This window comes from Antechinus flavipes, chromosome 3 (assembly GCF_016432865.1).
Source record: "Antechinus flavipes isolate AdamAnt ecotype Samford, QLD, Australia chromosome 3, AdamAnt_v2, whole genome shotgun sequence".
NCBI lineage: Eukaryota > Metazoa > Chordata > Mammalia > Dasyuromorphia > Dasyuridae > Antechinus > Antechinus flavipes.
In genome coordinates this window covers 182,436,171-182,451,500 of record NC_067400.1, presented here as the reverse complement: position 1 = coordinate 182,451,500, position 15,330 = coordinate 182,436,171, and the positions used below count along the sequence as shown (strand labels likewise).

The 15,330-nt window shown below is 33.2% G+C and overlaps 1 protein-coding gene across 1 annotated transcript in view; it reads left to right on the top strand.

The window, feature by feature from the left end:
* Positions 1-15,330, top strand: part of SLC9A2 (solute carrier family 9 member A2) — a 128,546-nt gene that overhangs the window by 61,594 nt on the left and 51,622 nt on the right. Inside the window, exon 4 of the mRNA XM_051984323.1 lies at positions 3,044-3,261. Coding sequence (XP_051840283.1) covers positions 3,044-3,261 — 218 coding nt within the window. The remainder of the gene's footprint in view (positions 1-3,043; positions 3,262-15,330) is intronic.

Here is a 15,330-nt window from a genome sequence, read left to right as displayed (position 1 = left end):
CATGTTATACCTTGCAACACTCAGGACAGTGCTTTGTCCAAATTATGCCATAGTTCTACAGTTGTACATTGATAATATTAAGATTGATTCTTATCAGCCTTATCAATTTTTAAAATCAAATCCATATATATGGGGCAAGGACTTGGTAAAGGAGCTGTGAAGTGTAATATGGAGAGCATGAATCATAGAGGGCCTAGATGCCCTACTGCAGCAGAGGTTCTTGAAGGAGTCACAATCAGAGATGGGTGAGGGGCAAAATCTTTGCATATATTGAGGACTTTGAATGAAGAATCAGAGATGGGTGAGGGGCAAAATCTTTGCATATGTTGAGGACTTTGAATGAAGAAATTCTTCATTAGTCTGGTTTTGGTGAAGAGGTGGAAGGGTTTTTTCTTCTCTTCTTTTACCAACCCCTTTTTGTCCATGAGTAGACCTCAGGACTTCCTAATCCAGCCTGTTGCAGCAATCTCTCTTCCCCTTATTAAGGGTGTGTGTGTGTGTATGTGTGTGTGTGAATGTGAGAATTTACTCAGAAATTTCCTTTCTGGCTAAGTTGATAGTATTATTATTGTCCTATCTCAGTTTTTTTTTTTTTTTTAATAAGCCCACATTGATCTCTTTACCATTTAGAGTTATAGTTATCTATATAGTTTTCTATATATACTATGGCAATAGTGACACCAGTAGTAGGTAACATCTTTTGCATTGTAAACATTACTACACCATAAAAAGGTAGCTAAAAAATTCTGTCATGTTTTTTGGTGTTACTTTGCATGTTCTTAATGACATTTGTTCTATATTGCTCTATTGATATATGCCCAGGTTTTTTAATCCATGTCCTTATATTCTCACATATATTGAAATGTTTTTTTAGGGCTTTTGATTGTTTTTTCTTTTCCTTCTCTTTTTTAAATGGATATCTTCCATTTTTTTTTTTATCATCCACATTCCCCAATATATCCTTTCTCTTTTCTTTTCCCCTCCCAGTGAGCCATCTCTTAAAATAGAATAAAAGAGGAATAAAGAATAAAAAAGGAGGGGAGAAAAGCTTTTCAGCCAAACCAACCAACACTTTGAAAAAGCCTCACAATATATTCATTTGTTACACACCCACAGTTCTCCATCACTGAAAAGAAGTAAGGGCAGTACCTTCTATATTGTCTCTTTCTTTGGACTAAGCTTAGTCATTGCAATTTCACAACATTTAAATATGATTGTTTAGTGGCTGTTGTTTCCATTGACACTTTTATATTGTCTTCTTCTTGTCTGTCTTCTATTTCATCACTGTATTCCTTGTAACACTCAGGACAGTGCTTTACCCATTGATGGAGACAGGGGACATTAAAGTTGAAAAAGACCATCCAGATTAGCCTCTTTATAGATGAGAAAACCAAAGCTCATTGAGTTGAGGGAGGTAAAATTACCCTCCATGGTCATAGAACTTGAACGTGAGTTTTTCTTCTTTAAAATTCCAATCCAATGCTTGTCTCATGAGTGAATTACTTTTGATTGAACTTAGTCAGCTCATGATATCAAGCAAAATACATGAACTTTGTATTCATTACTGTAGTTTTTTCTGCATAGGAGTAATTGCTCATTGTGGATGAGTGGGTTGATGACTATTTGTTAGACTGAGTGTCTTTATATGGAAGATAAAAGCAATTTGTATACATTTCCTACATAAAAAAACTGCCACTTTCTGGACAGAATAAAAAAAGTGTTCATGTCTTTTACTCATTGGATCCCTAATTGAAAGATCATAAAAATATTTATAAGTTTAGTATGTAAAGGTTCTTTTATGCCCAGGATAGTGGAATCTTCTCAACTAGAATCCAGGAGGAAAAAAAAAAGCTCTTCATTTAAATTGGGTCACCTGGATGTCACTTAAAGATTAAAGTCAGGAAGTCATTGGGGAATATGGAAAGAATAAGGCCTGTCTTATCTTAGCCTTGAAAATAAGCAGAAACACATTATCATTTACAGAATTCTTTATTTTCACTTTGCTCACCTATGAATCATACACTACTATGTAGTTAATAAAATGAGTAAAATGCATTGGAGTCTCACTATCATATCTTATAATGAAATCAATAATGAGTTATTTTCATGATAAAGTCAATAACTTATCTCTTTTAAACAGAATCCAAGATGAAGTGTCATATTAAATTATGTTCTTCTGGAAGAGTGTATAATTATAGACTGACTTTGACATTGAGATCAGAGATTGTTTCCCTTTTTTTTGTCTTTGTGTCATTAATTCCAAATTTGTCTGGCACATAAGTTTTTAATAAATGCACGCTTGTTTAATTGTTGAAGCAAGTTCAAGGTTCATTTTAATATGCTTCTCTTTTAAAATCAAAATACTACCCAAAGAAAGAACACTGGGAAATGAATGTAAACTGTTTGCATTTTTGTTTTTCTTCCCGGGTTATTTTTATCTTCTGAATCCAATTCTTCCTGTGCAACAAGAGAACTGTTCGGTTCTGTACACATATCTAGGATATACTGTGACATATTTAACATGTATAGGACTGCTTGCCTATGGACCCTCTGTGGGGAGGGGATGGAGGGAGAGAGGGGAAAAGTCGGAACAGAAGTGAGTGCAAGGGATAATGTTGTAAAAAATTACTCAGGCATGGGGTCTGTCAATAAAAAGTCTTAATTATAAAAAAAAGAAATCAAAGTACTATGCAGAAAAGGGTGATAACTTAAAAATATACAAGTGCGATTTAAGCACAAGGAGATTTGGATATGGGATTAGACACCTTTGCAACATTCAAGATATGAATCCAGAATAAATTTTTTTTTTTGTAAAATAGCCCTCCAAATCTTACTGTGGAGAAAGCCAACCTAAAATTTATTTTGTTAGTTCAGTAAAATAGGCTGTTAGATTTTGATTAGGCATTATAACAAATGCTTGAATGATTAATTTCTTGATGTTTTGGATGTGGATCTGCTAATCAGAAATAAATGGTTAGATGACTTCATGACTATCATTATTATTATTATCTTTTTCAAACTTAAGATTCATTTTCTCTTTCAGGATCACAGCTTGTGCTATGACAATGAATAAATATGTGGAAGAAAATGTATCTCAAAAATCCTATACAACCATCAAATATTTCATGAAGATGTTGAGCAGTGTCAGTGAAACCTTGATTTTTATCTTCATGGGAGTGTCAACAGTTGGAAAAAACCATGAGTGGAATTGGGCCTTTGTTTGCTTCACCCTGATCTTCTGCCTAATCTGGCGTGCCCTAGGTAATGAGCACTTCATAGCCTAGATGATGCCATAGAAAATTAAAAAAAATTTTTTTCATTGTGAAAAAGGAAGTTTGAAAAATATTTAATTACTAAAAGAAATGAGATTAGGAAGGTGATATCTTCATGAATCCTAGCTTAAACGAAATCTAAATTTCTTTAAAAAATTCTATTAATTTACTGGGGCACCTGGATGGCACAATGGATAGAGTGCCAAACCTGGAGTCAGGAAGACTAATCTTTTCTGGGTTCAAATCCAGCCTCAAACGACTTAGCACTGTTTGTCTCAGTTTGCTCATTTGTAAAATGAGCTGGAGAAGGAAATGACAACCCACTTCATTATCTTTGACAAGAAAACTCCAAAATGAGTTCAGGAAGAGTTGTATGCCATTGAAAACAACAATAATAACAAATTAACCTCTTAATAACAGCCTTTATCAAATGCCTAAATCTAACATCTCTTCATGGAGTCAGAGTTAGGAGTTGCTGACTTCCTAAAGAGTCAAAAGTTTGACAAAGATTCATGAAGCCACAGAATATCTGATTGTGATCTGAAATGTATATTATCTTAAGAATTAAACAGAGATTCAGCAGTAGAAAGACAATTGCTATATGACATTTATTTTGACCTCAGCAATTCTTTTTTTTTTTTGTATTTTTCTTTTCCTTCCTTCCTTTCTTCTTTCCATCCTTCTTTCTTTCCTTCCTTCCTTCCTTCCTTCTTCCCTTCCTTCCTTCCTTCCTTCCTTTTTCCTTCCTTCCCTCCTTCTTTCTTCCTTCCTTCCTTCCTTCCTTCCTTCCTTCTTCCTTCCTTCCTTCCTTCCTTCCTTCCTTCCTTCCTTCCTTCCTTCCTTCCTTCCTTCTTTCCTTCCTTCCTTCTTCTTCCTTCCTTCTTTCCCTTCCTTCCTTCCTTCCTTTTTTCCTTCCTTCCTTCACATATGCATGGGTAATTTTTCCAACATTGACCCTTGTAAAAACTTCTGTTCCAACTTTTCTCCACCTTCCCTCCCTATGGCCTCCCCTAGTTGGCAGGGAGTTCAATACATTCAACATATATTGAAATGCATGTTAAATCCAATATATGTTTACATATTTATACAGTTATCTTGCTGCACAAGAAAAATCAGATCAAGAAGGAAGGAAAAGAAAAACTGAGAAAGAAAACAAAATGCAAGGAAATAACAACAGAGAGAATGAGAATTCTATGTTGTCTTTCACAATCTCTTCCTATGTTTTTCTTTCTGGGTGTAGATGGCTCTCTTTATCACTGAGCAAGTGGAAATTGTTTGAATCATCTCCATGTTGAAGAGAGCCACATATCAGAATTGATCATCGTATAGTCTTGTTTTTGCCAGGTATAATGATCTCCTGGTTCTGCTCATTTCACTTAGCATCAGTTCATGTAGGCCTCTTTAAGCCTTTCTGAAATCATCCTACTGGTCATTTCTTACAGAACAATAATATTTCATAGCATTCATATACCATAATTTATTAATTGATGGGCATCCATTCAGTTTCCAGTTTCTCGCCATACGAACAGGGCTGCCATAAACATTTTTGCTCATACAGGTCCCTTTCCCTCCTTTAAGATCTCTTTGGGATATAAGCCCATAGAAACACTGTTGGATCAAAGAGTATGCACAGTTGATAACTTTTTGAGCATAGTTCCAAACTGTTCTCCAGAATGGTTGGATCTGTTCACAGTTCCACCAACAATGTATCACTGTCCCAGTTTTCCCACATCCTCTCCAGTATTCAACATTACCTTTTCCTATCATTTTAGCCAATCTGGCAGGTGAATAGTGGTATCTCAGAGTATCTCAGAGTTGTCTTAATTTGCATTTCTCTGATCAATAGTGATTTGGAGCACCTTTTCATGTGACTACAAATAGTTTCAATTTCTTCATCTGAATATTGTCTATTCATATTCTTTGACCATTTATCAATTGGAGAATGGCTTGAACTATTATAAATTTTAGTCAGTTCTCTATATATTTTAGAGATGAAGTCTATATCAGATCCTTTGGATTTAAAAGTGTTTTCCCAGTTTATTGCTTCCCTTCTAATCTTGTCTGCATTAGTTTTGTTTGTACAAAACTTTTTAAACTTAATATAATCAAAATTATGTATTTTGTGATCAATAATTGTAATGTTCTGGTTAGCTTTCTGGAGGTCTTGTGACCAGCCTTGATTTCAGCAGAATAATAACCACGAGAATAGTCAGGAATAAAGTTCAAAGTCTTTATTATCTCCTTTATAGTCTGTCTCCTTCACCTGGATCCGGGCTAGTTTTTTAGAGGCCCTCCAGAATGGGTCTTAGTTTCAGTGGAAGAATGCAGGAGGCAGGAGAGCCATCAGGCAGGTCTCTGTCTTGAAGTCTGTCTCCTTTCCAGATTTCTTAGCTCTTATATATTCTATTATAAGTACATCATTGTAGGTGTCAATCTTGTAGAATAGATGTCAACTTGTAGAACTATACTAAGTACTAGAGAATCATTATCTTAATTCTGAGTTAAAGCTTATTTTATGATTAAATCAGTCATACTGAACTAGAGAACTTACATGCTAAACCAGATAACCATTGTCTTATCAATTCCACTGAATTAACATTTTGTTGTAGGATTAAATCAATCTTACAGAGTTCCTGCCCTTTACAAATAATGGTCTCTAGTTCTTCTTTGGTCACAAATTCCTTCTTCCTCTACAAATCTGAGATTTGTAGATATATCCTATGTTCTTCTAATTTGTCTGTAATATCATTCTTTATATCTAGATCATGAACCCATTTTGACCTTATTTTAGTATATGATATTAGGTGTGGATCTGTGTTTAGTTTCTGCCTGACTAGTTTCCAATTTTCCCAGCAGTTTTTGTCAAATAGTGAATTCTTATCCCAAAAGCTGGAGGCTTTACATTTGTCAAATACTAGATTGCTAACGTCATTGACTATTTTCTTCTGTGAACCTAATCTGTTCTACTGATCAACTTCTCTATTTCTTAGCCAGTATTAAATGGTTTTGATGATCATTGCTTTATAATATAGTCTTAGATCTGGTATAGCTAGGCCACCTTCATTTGCTTTTCTCTTCATTAATTCCTTTGAAATTCTTGACCTTTTGTTCTTCCAGATGAATTTTGTTATTTTTTCTAGGGCAATAAAATAGTTGCTTGGGGGTTTGATTGGTATAGCACTAAATAAATAGATTAGTTTAGGGCATATTGGCATCTTTATTATATTTGCTCAACCTATCCAAGAACACTTGATATTTTTCCAATTGTTTAGATCTGACTTTATTTGTGTGGAAAGTGTTTTGTAGTTTTACTCACATAGTTCCTGATTTTCCCTTGGCAGACAGATTCCCAAATATTTTGTACTATCAACAGTTATTTTAAATGGACTTTTTCTTTGTATATCTTGCTATTGGATTTTGTTAGTGATGTATAAAAATGCTGATGATTTATGTGGATTTATTTTGTATCCTGCAACTTTGCTAAAATTGTGGATTATTTCTAATAGCTTTTTAGTAAAATCTCTGGGGTTCTCTAAGAATATCATCATATCATCTGCAAAGAGTGTTAATTTGGTTTCCTCATTACCTACTTGAATTCCTTTAATCTCTTTTTCATCTCTTATTGCCGAAGCTAGCATTTCTAATACAATATTGAATAGTAATGGTGATAGTGGGCAACCTTGTTTCACCCCTGTTCTAATTGGGAAGAGTTCCAGTTTATCTCCATTACATATGATGCTTACTGATGGTTTTAAATAGATGCTACTGACTATTTTAAGGAAAAGTCCATTTATTTCTATTCTCTCTAGTGTTTTTAATATGAATGGGTATTAGAGTTTATCAAATGCTTTTTCTACATCTATTGAGATGATCAGATGGTTTTTCTTTTTCTAAAATGGGACTATTTAAGTAATTTATTTCCTCTTCTGTTAATCTAGGCAAACTATATTTTTGTAGATATTCCTCCATTTCACTTGGGTTGTCAAATTTATTGGCATAAAGTTGGGCAAAGTAACTCTAATTATTGCTCTAATTTCCTCTTCATTGGTGGAAAGTTTTCCCTTTTCGTTTTTGAGACGATTTTTCTCTTTCCTTTTTAAAATCAAATTAACTAAAGGTTTATCTATTTTTTTTCATAAAACCAAATCTTAGTTTTATTTATTAAGTCAATAGTTTTTTTTTTTACTTTCAATTTTATTTTTATTTTTAAATATATATTTAAATAATATATTATACGTAATATATATTACATATAATATAATATTTTAAATATATTATATATTAATAATAAAGATATATTAACTATGAATTATATTTAAATATTTTATTTTTAGAATTTCAAGTTTGGTATTTGATTGGGGTTTTTAATTTGTTCTTTTTCTAGCTTTTTTAGTTGCAAGCCCAACTCTTCTCTTTCTCTAGTTTATGCAAGTAAGCATCTAGAGAGATAAAATATCCCCTTATTACCACTTTAGCTGCATCCCATAAATTTTGGTATGTTGACTCATTGTCATTCTCTTGGATGAAATTATTAATTGTGTCTATGATTTGCTGTTTCATCTGTTCATTCTTTAGGATGAGATTATTTAGTTTGCAATTACTTTTTGGTTTAATTTCTCCTGGCCTATATATATTATATGTGATTTTTATTGCATCATGATCTGGAAAAAATGCATTTACTATTTCCGCTTTTCTGCATTTGATTTTGAGGTTTTTATGCCCTAACTAATGGTCAATTTTTGTATAAGTTCCATGAACCACTGAGAAAAAAGTAAACTTCTTTCTGTCTCCATTTAATTTTCTCCAAAGATCTATTATAACTAAATTTTCTAACATTTTGTTTACCTCCTTTTCTTTCTTATTTATTTTGTGATTTGACTTATCTAGTTCTGAGAGAGGAAGGTTGGTCCTCAGCAATTCTTGATAGCTACTAAGGTTTAAAGGTTATAGATTTAGAACTGGAAGACATCTTAAAGATCACCTAGTCTAAGCTCCTTTCATTGTACATAGAAGGAAATTGAGGCCCAAGGAGGTTTATGACTTGCCCAAAGTCATATAGATAGGAAGCATTAGATGTAGGATTTGAATTCAGCTGCCCTGACTCCTAACCTTTTCACTCTGTACTGTGTACCCTTTCTCAAAATCATTTCCTGTCCAGGAGGTGATTAACTTAATTGATATAGGGAGCATCACAACAGTGAAATCAAAGACCTTTAATTAAATTCTATAAATTTAGATCCTTGGTTTTCACAAGTATAATTAATATAATGGGGGTGTACTGTATTTGTTGATTGGCCTAGAGATTAGTGCCCTAGTATTATTTAACCAGTTTATATTGATTAGTTTTTACAAAGGAATATTTGCTGAAATAAAATTTATTTCAGAGTGATTAGGTAGCTAGATTAGTTTGTTATTCAGTTGTTTCAGTCATATTTTAACTCTTTAAGATCTCATTTGGGGTTATCTTGGCAAAAAAAAAAAAAAAAAAACCAACACAATAACCCCACCACCTGCAGTGGTTGCCATTTCCTTCTTCAGATTATTTACAGATGAAGAAACTGAGGTTGAAATAGGTTAAGTGACTTGTCCAAGGTCACAGAACTAGTAAATGTCTGAAACCAAAATTAAAATTAGGGAAAATGAATATTCCTGACCCCAAATGAGATCATGAAGAGTCAGACATGATTGAAACGGAAATTTATTGAAAATATCTAGCAATACTTGAAGTACAAAATATACATTTCCTCTCCAAAATGGGGTTGCTCCATACCACTTTGATTCCTGGAGAGAATAGGTTAAAACTGAAAGCAGTTGCTGCAAAGCATTCATCCCTAACACATCCATTTTCCAATGCAGCATGGAAGTGACTAAGTTGGCCTCTGACTGAAGCAGGATACAACTCTTAGCATCAATCTGTTACTGGGCTGAGTGAAGCAGATCAGTCTTCAGGGCTGTATTGGAGTTTAGCTGCTGGTGAACTTTGTTATGGGCTCTAGTTTCAGATCCTTTTGAGATCACACAATGTTGTTCTATTTCTAATTTTCCTTTACCTATGTTTTTAAGTCTTTCAGTCATGTTTGACTTTTCCAGATCCTGTGGACCATACAATCTGTGCTTTTCTTGGCAAAGATATTTAAAAGATTTGCCATTTCCTTCTACTGTGGATTAAGGCAAATAGAGATTAAGGTACTTACCCAATGTCACCCATTTAGTAAGTGTGAACAAGCAAGAATATTCACAACAATGACCAGAAAACACACCTTTCTCAGTCAACATGAGAGCTATGTCTTTTTGGTTTCATTAGTCTTGGAGCTCCGTGAAACCATGAAGTAAGATACATGAAGTATTTTACTTTTCTATTTGTACTTACAGTGATTAGCACAGTGTACTTAGTAAAAAGTTAGAACTTTCTATTTAATAATGTACAAATCTCTTTTCGTTAATTCATTCATTTACTCATTCATATCCTTTAAGCTACCTCTGTATAAGGAAATAGCTTTTGCTTTACCTATTTAGTTGTCTATAAATTATAACAAAAAGCTCTTATTAGAAATATTTGATACAAAGATTTTTTTTTTTGTAGGCTGCCTCCCTTTTTATCCTCCTTAATGTTGTCATGCAAAAAAATTTAATACAACTGAAATCCTTTACTTTGTCTTTTGTCATTTCTATCTTTTGTTTCATTAAGTATTTCCTACTTATAAGTATGAAGAGTATCATGTGTCATTCTTCTAATTTTTATTATCTTTAATATTTGGGTAATATATTAATTTTTAATTTATTTATTAAATAGTATATGTTGTTGATCTAAAGTTAGTTTCTAATAGAAAAGTTTGTAGGTTTTCCATTTATTATTGTCAAATAAATTGTCATTTATTATTGTGTGCTTTTCCAGGAATTTTTGCTTTTGAGTTTATTGAAAACTAGGTTATTGATTTCAATTATTTCTGATTCTTTCATCTCAAAACTGTTGTGAAGAACTACTTTTCTATTTTTAACTGGTATGAATTATTCTGATGATTCTTGCTTTATAATATAGTTTAAGGTCAAACTGTTTTCTTCCTTTTTTCTCATTTTCCATGATATTCTAGCTATTTTGTTCCACCAATAAATTTTGTTATTATTTTGTATAGTTCTGTAAAGTAATTCTTTGGTAGTGATATAGCTTTAAGATAGTAACCATAGTTTCCATAGTATCATGTTTATCTTTCTTATGTTTCTGTTGTTTGGGATATTTGCAAGTTGAATTTTCTGCTTATGTCTGGGGCTTGGGGTTTGTTTTTTTCTGTCATTTTATAGATCAGAATTCTTGAATGTTTTGAAATTATTTTTTGTTATAATATTTTTGCCTCTGTATAAATTGTTTTCCTGGTTTTGTTAATTCCACTCTGCATTAGTTCATTTGTTTCAGGAATCTTTAATCAATTTTTTCACACTGCAATAATTTTACTGCATTGATTTATCATAATTTATTGTCATTCTATAATTGTTTAAGAGGTGCTATAAAGCTCCTCCTAGATTCTAGTTCTTTGCTTTTATTTTTTATATTTTAAATTCTCTCTTTCGAATCAAAAAACTTGTTTGGTTTGTGATTATTACTTCCTCAATATCGTTTTTCCTATTAGCCACTTCCCTTATCCCCTCCTCAATGGTTTCATTGTATACATAATTTTCCTGTAATGTCAAAGAAACTGAGGCAAGATAGATTGGTTTTTAAGTTTTTTAATTGTGGAGAGTTTAGGCTAGCCGACTGAATGGAACTCATGTTCAAAAATCATTCTGTCCAGAGTGACTGGGGAACTGCTTTTATATAGCAAAGCAAGCAGGTGATACAGAAGCAAAAAGAATGCAGTTAGGTCATCAGGCAGCTGTTATAATTGTATTATATTTCTCACAGCCTAAAGTAATAACCAGATGCACATAATGATGGGAATGGGTTTAGGATGTATATGATAGGAGCATACCATGATGGGAATAGGGAACAATAACTGACCTTATCTGTAGAAGGACCTCACAGGTGTGATGCCCAAGTATGTAGAAGTACAGAAATAAGCAAGATCACTCTATGGTCATGCTTGATATTTTGATCTAGTGTGTGAGGCTAAGTTTCTCATGAGAAACTTACAGGGTCCTTTTTGGTTCAGTATTTCCTCTCTCCCTTTCCCTTTCCCTCTCCCTTTCCTTCTCTCTTTTGCTTTCTCCTTCCTTCCCTCCCTCCTCTTTCTCTCTTTGTCTCTGTCTCTGTCTGTCTGTCTGTCTGTCTGTCTCTCTCTCTCTGTCTCTGTCTCTGTCTCTGTCTGTCTGTCTGTCTCTCTCTCTTTCTCTTTCAAGTAAGACTGAGAAGCATCAGATGACCACCCCCATCCCTTCTTCTACATTGTATACTCATACTTACACATCCCAATTAAAAAAAATAGCAAGTTATACTTCCTTGTTCCTTGGTTTTTCAGTAGTGTATTATTTTCACCCTCTCTTCTTTTTCTTTTTTTTTCAAACCCTCAGAACATAAACAATCTAAACTTATATACTGACTGTTTTTCTTTAAGTCCCTCAATACAGGCATTCTGAAGGAACAAGTCTCTCTCTGTAAAATATTAACATTAGATCAACCTACAGTTTCATTTGCTAAAAAAATTTGCATTTCTGGGATTTTCTCGACTTTGATGATTTAAAATTCTTACTCAGCTCTGTCTGTACTTTTCATCTGAAATGTTTAACACTCTTCTGTTTCATCAGAGTTCTATTTGTTCTGCAATTGAATGTTATTCAGTTTTTCAGAGTAAATTGTTCTCAGCTGTAAACCTTTATTTTTTATTTATTTATTTGGAATAGTGTATTAAATTATCTCTCCTGAATCTATTGTCCATATCAATAGTTTTTCCAATGAAGTGTTTTACATTTTCTTCTATTTTTTCATTTTCTAGAAAAAAAATTGTTTCTTGAAATTTTGATTCTTGATATCTCATTGAAACATTTATCCGATTTTAGTTTTTTATTTTATTTTTTTCACTTTATTCTTTCATGTATTTTTTCTTTTGATCTTTTTCTTTTCTTTTTTTTTTGCCTTTTAATTTATTTATTCAATATTGTCCTCCAGTTACATTCAAAAAAATTTTTACATCTATTTTTAAGATTTTTAAGTTCTACTTTCTCTCCCATATCTCCACTCACAATTTGGAAACCACCCATGAAGTTATGCAAAACATTTCCATAGAAGTCAAGTTGTGAAAGAAAGCATAGATCTCCTACCCTAATGAAAATAAAAACTCTCAAGAAAAATTAAATTAAAAATAAAGAGTGAGATAGAGAGAGTAATAGAGAATGCTTTGATCTATATTCAGATTTGATCAGTTCCTTCTGTAGGTACTGATAGGATTTTTCATAATAAATCCTTCTGAGTAAATGTGGATGATTGTACTACTGAGAATAACAAAGTCACTTACAGCTGGTCATCCTAGAACATTGCTGTTACTTTGTATACAATATATTTCACTTTGTTCATGGAGGACTTTCTAGATTTTTTTCTGGGAGCGTCCTGTTTATCATTTTCTAGACAACAATAATATTCCAACTGAGAAACTTGCTTCCAAAATTTTTTTACAATTGTATTTCCCCCCATTTACACTTTCTCTCCTTTTATCCTGTTCCTCCTCAAAAGTTTTTTGCTCCAGACTACTCCCTACCCCAAAATGCCCTCTTTTATCATTATCCTTTCCCCCTTTCCATATCCCATTTTCCTCCTATTTTCCTGCAGAATAAGGTAGATTTCTATACTCCTATGGAGTATGTATGTTATTTCTTATTTGACCCAATTCTGATGAGAGTAAGGTTTACTCACTCTCCCTTTCTTCCCCCTTAGCCAGGGTTGTTGATTTTTTTTTTTTTTTTGATAATTCCCCTGTATAGCTTTCATTTCTTTCCCCAATTTTTCTTCTGTTTCTCTCTCGTTTGATTTTTACAGTCCTTTTTGAACTCTTCTAAGAGAACCTTTTGAACTTGAGACCAATTCATATTCCACTTTGAAGACTCACATTTTGCTGTCCTCTTCTGAGTTTGTGTTCTGTAGCTTTCTATGGTCAGGGCTCTCTCTCTCTCTCTCCCTCTTTCTCTCCCTCTCTCTCTGTCTCTGTCTCTGTCTGTCTCTCTCTCTCTCTCTCTCTCTCTCTCTCTCTCTCTCTCTTTTGGCTAATTTTTAAAAATTGAGGTCTCAAAGAGACTGTCCCAAGCTTCTTTTGTTGAGTCTTTGTCATTGGCTTTCCACACTGGGGACAGAGGAGCTGCCAACTTTCTCATTGTGCTGGGTTGGCCTGGTCTTTTGTGCTGTGGTTCAGGGGTTTGCAGTTTGCTTTCTGCCCTGGAGCTGTAGGCCTCATAACTGGCTATCTGAGTCACTGGTCCTTTGAGCCAGGACTGATGGGCTTTGGCTGCTGAATTGTACTGAGGCTAAGAGCCTCTCACCATACCTGCATTGGGACAACCTATCCTTTTGCTCAAGTGAGAGAGACCTTTCCTCAAGTCCTCCTAAATTATCTTGCAAAATTGTAGCTGAATTTTTCTGAATTTTGTTACTCCAGAATCCAATTAGAGGCCTGATTTAGCAATATTTTTTAGAGAAATTGAGGACAGCTCAGGCAACTTCCTAACATCTCTCCACCATCATATCATGGCTCTGTCCAACTCTTTGTTATTTGAACTTCGACTTTCTCAGCATGAGAATTTTGGCTTTGTTTCTCACATTCCTGAACTTTTGTTTTAAGGTTCCTTTTAAGAACTGATTATAAATTCTTTTAAAATATTATGTTCAGTATTTTTTTAAAAAAAATCATAATTTGGGGGGCATCAAGTGACTTTTAAATGATCTCCTTATTTTCCAAGTCATGAGTTATCAGATGTGACCTTTTCCCCACTTTTTTCATTCTTTTGATTTTGTTCTAATATTTCTTGTTATCATATGCATGGCTTTCATGTCTATTTGTTCTAATCTAATTTTCAGGGAAAGTTTTATCATTTTATCTTCTATGTTATATATTCCCTTTCCATTTCTTTTTTCCAGAGTTTCTTTTATTTTTTAAATCTTTTCCTTCATTTCTTCTAGGTATTTATATTGTTTTTGTGGAAAAACCTATTTTTTCCTTTGTGGTTTTTCTTCTAGTTGTTATGAAGTCTCTCTCTTCTTATTTGGGTGAAGGGAACCTTTCTAGATTTGTAATAATTTTTATACCAATCAGTGTTTTCTTTGATTTATTAATCTATCCAGCTTTAGTTGCTGAATTGGAGTTTCATGCCAGGATAGTGGATAATTTCAAACAAAGTTAATAACCTTTTGCCCATAAAATTGCAAAATACAGTTTTAAAATTTTTTCAGTGAAATTGTGGTAAAGGAAGCTTATTGATAATGGAATAATGGATGATCTGATAATGGAATTGCAAATTTGTATAATACTTTGTGAAAGATTTTCTTCAGTGCACACTAAAAGCTACATCATCAAACTTTTTGTCCCAAAAAATCACCTAAGTGTCAGAAAAAGATACACAAAGATATGTTTGTTTCAACATTTACAACATTATTTGTTGTTATCCTTTTGGATCCTACCTTCCTAGGATAAGCCCTGCTAGAGCTTTGAGATTCAAAAGACAGGATCATTAAAATTTTCTTGACAGACTTTTAGGAACCTCAGAGTCCTTGGGTCTGGGATACCCTGCCATCAAAAGTGACACTGTCTATTGTCCTGCATGAAGCTTATAAGCTGCCCACTCTGGGGCTATCTTTCCTTTAGTTTACATTAAAATTTTAAATTATTATTTGGCTTGGTGTGAACTTCATAGTTTTGCTGAAGTAAACATGTGGGAATTGGGTGGTCTGTCTCCATTCAAACAGCCGTTGTCAGGAGGAGGTATTTCTAAAAGAATTATTTCCAACTTAAAAGTGAATGTGTGACCAGTTAAATATTCTTTTTGACTATATATTAATATATAAAATATCATATTTGAATTCTCCTTTCTCTCAGTAGTTTTGTCCATTCATTCTCATTCACTTTTCTGGCAACAGTGTGTAGTC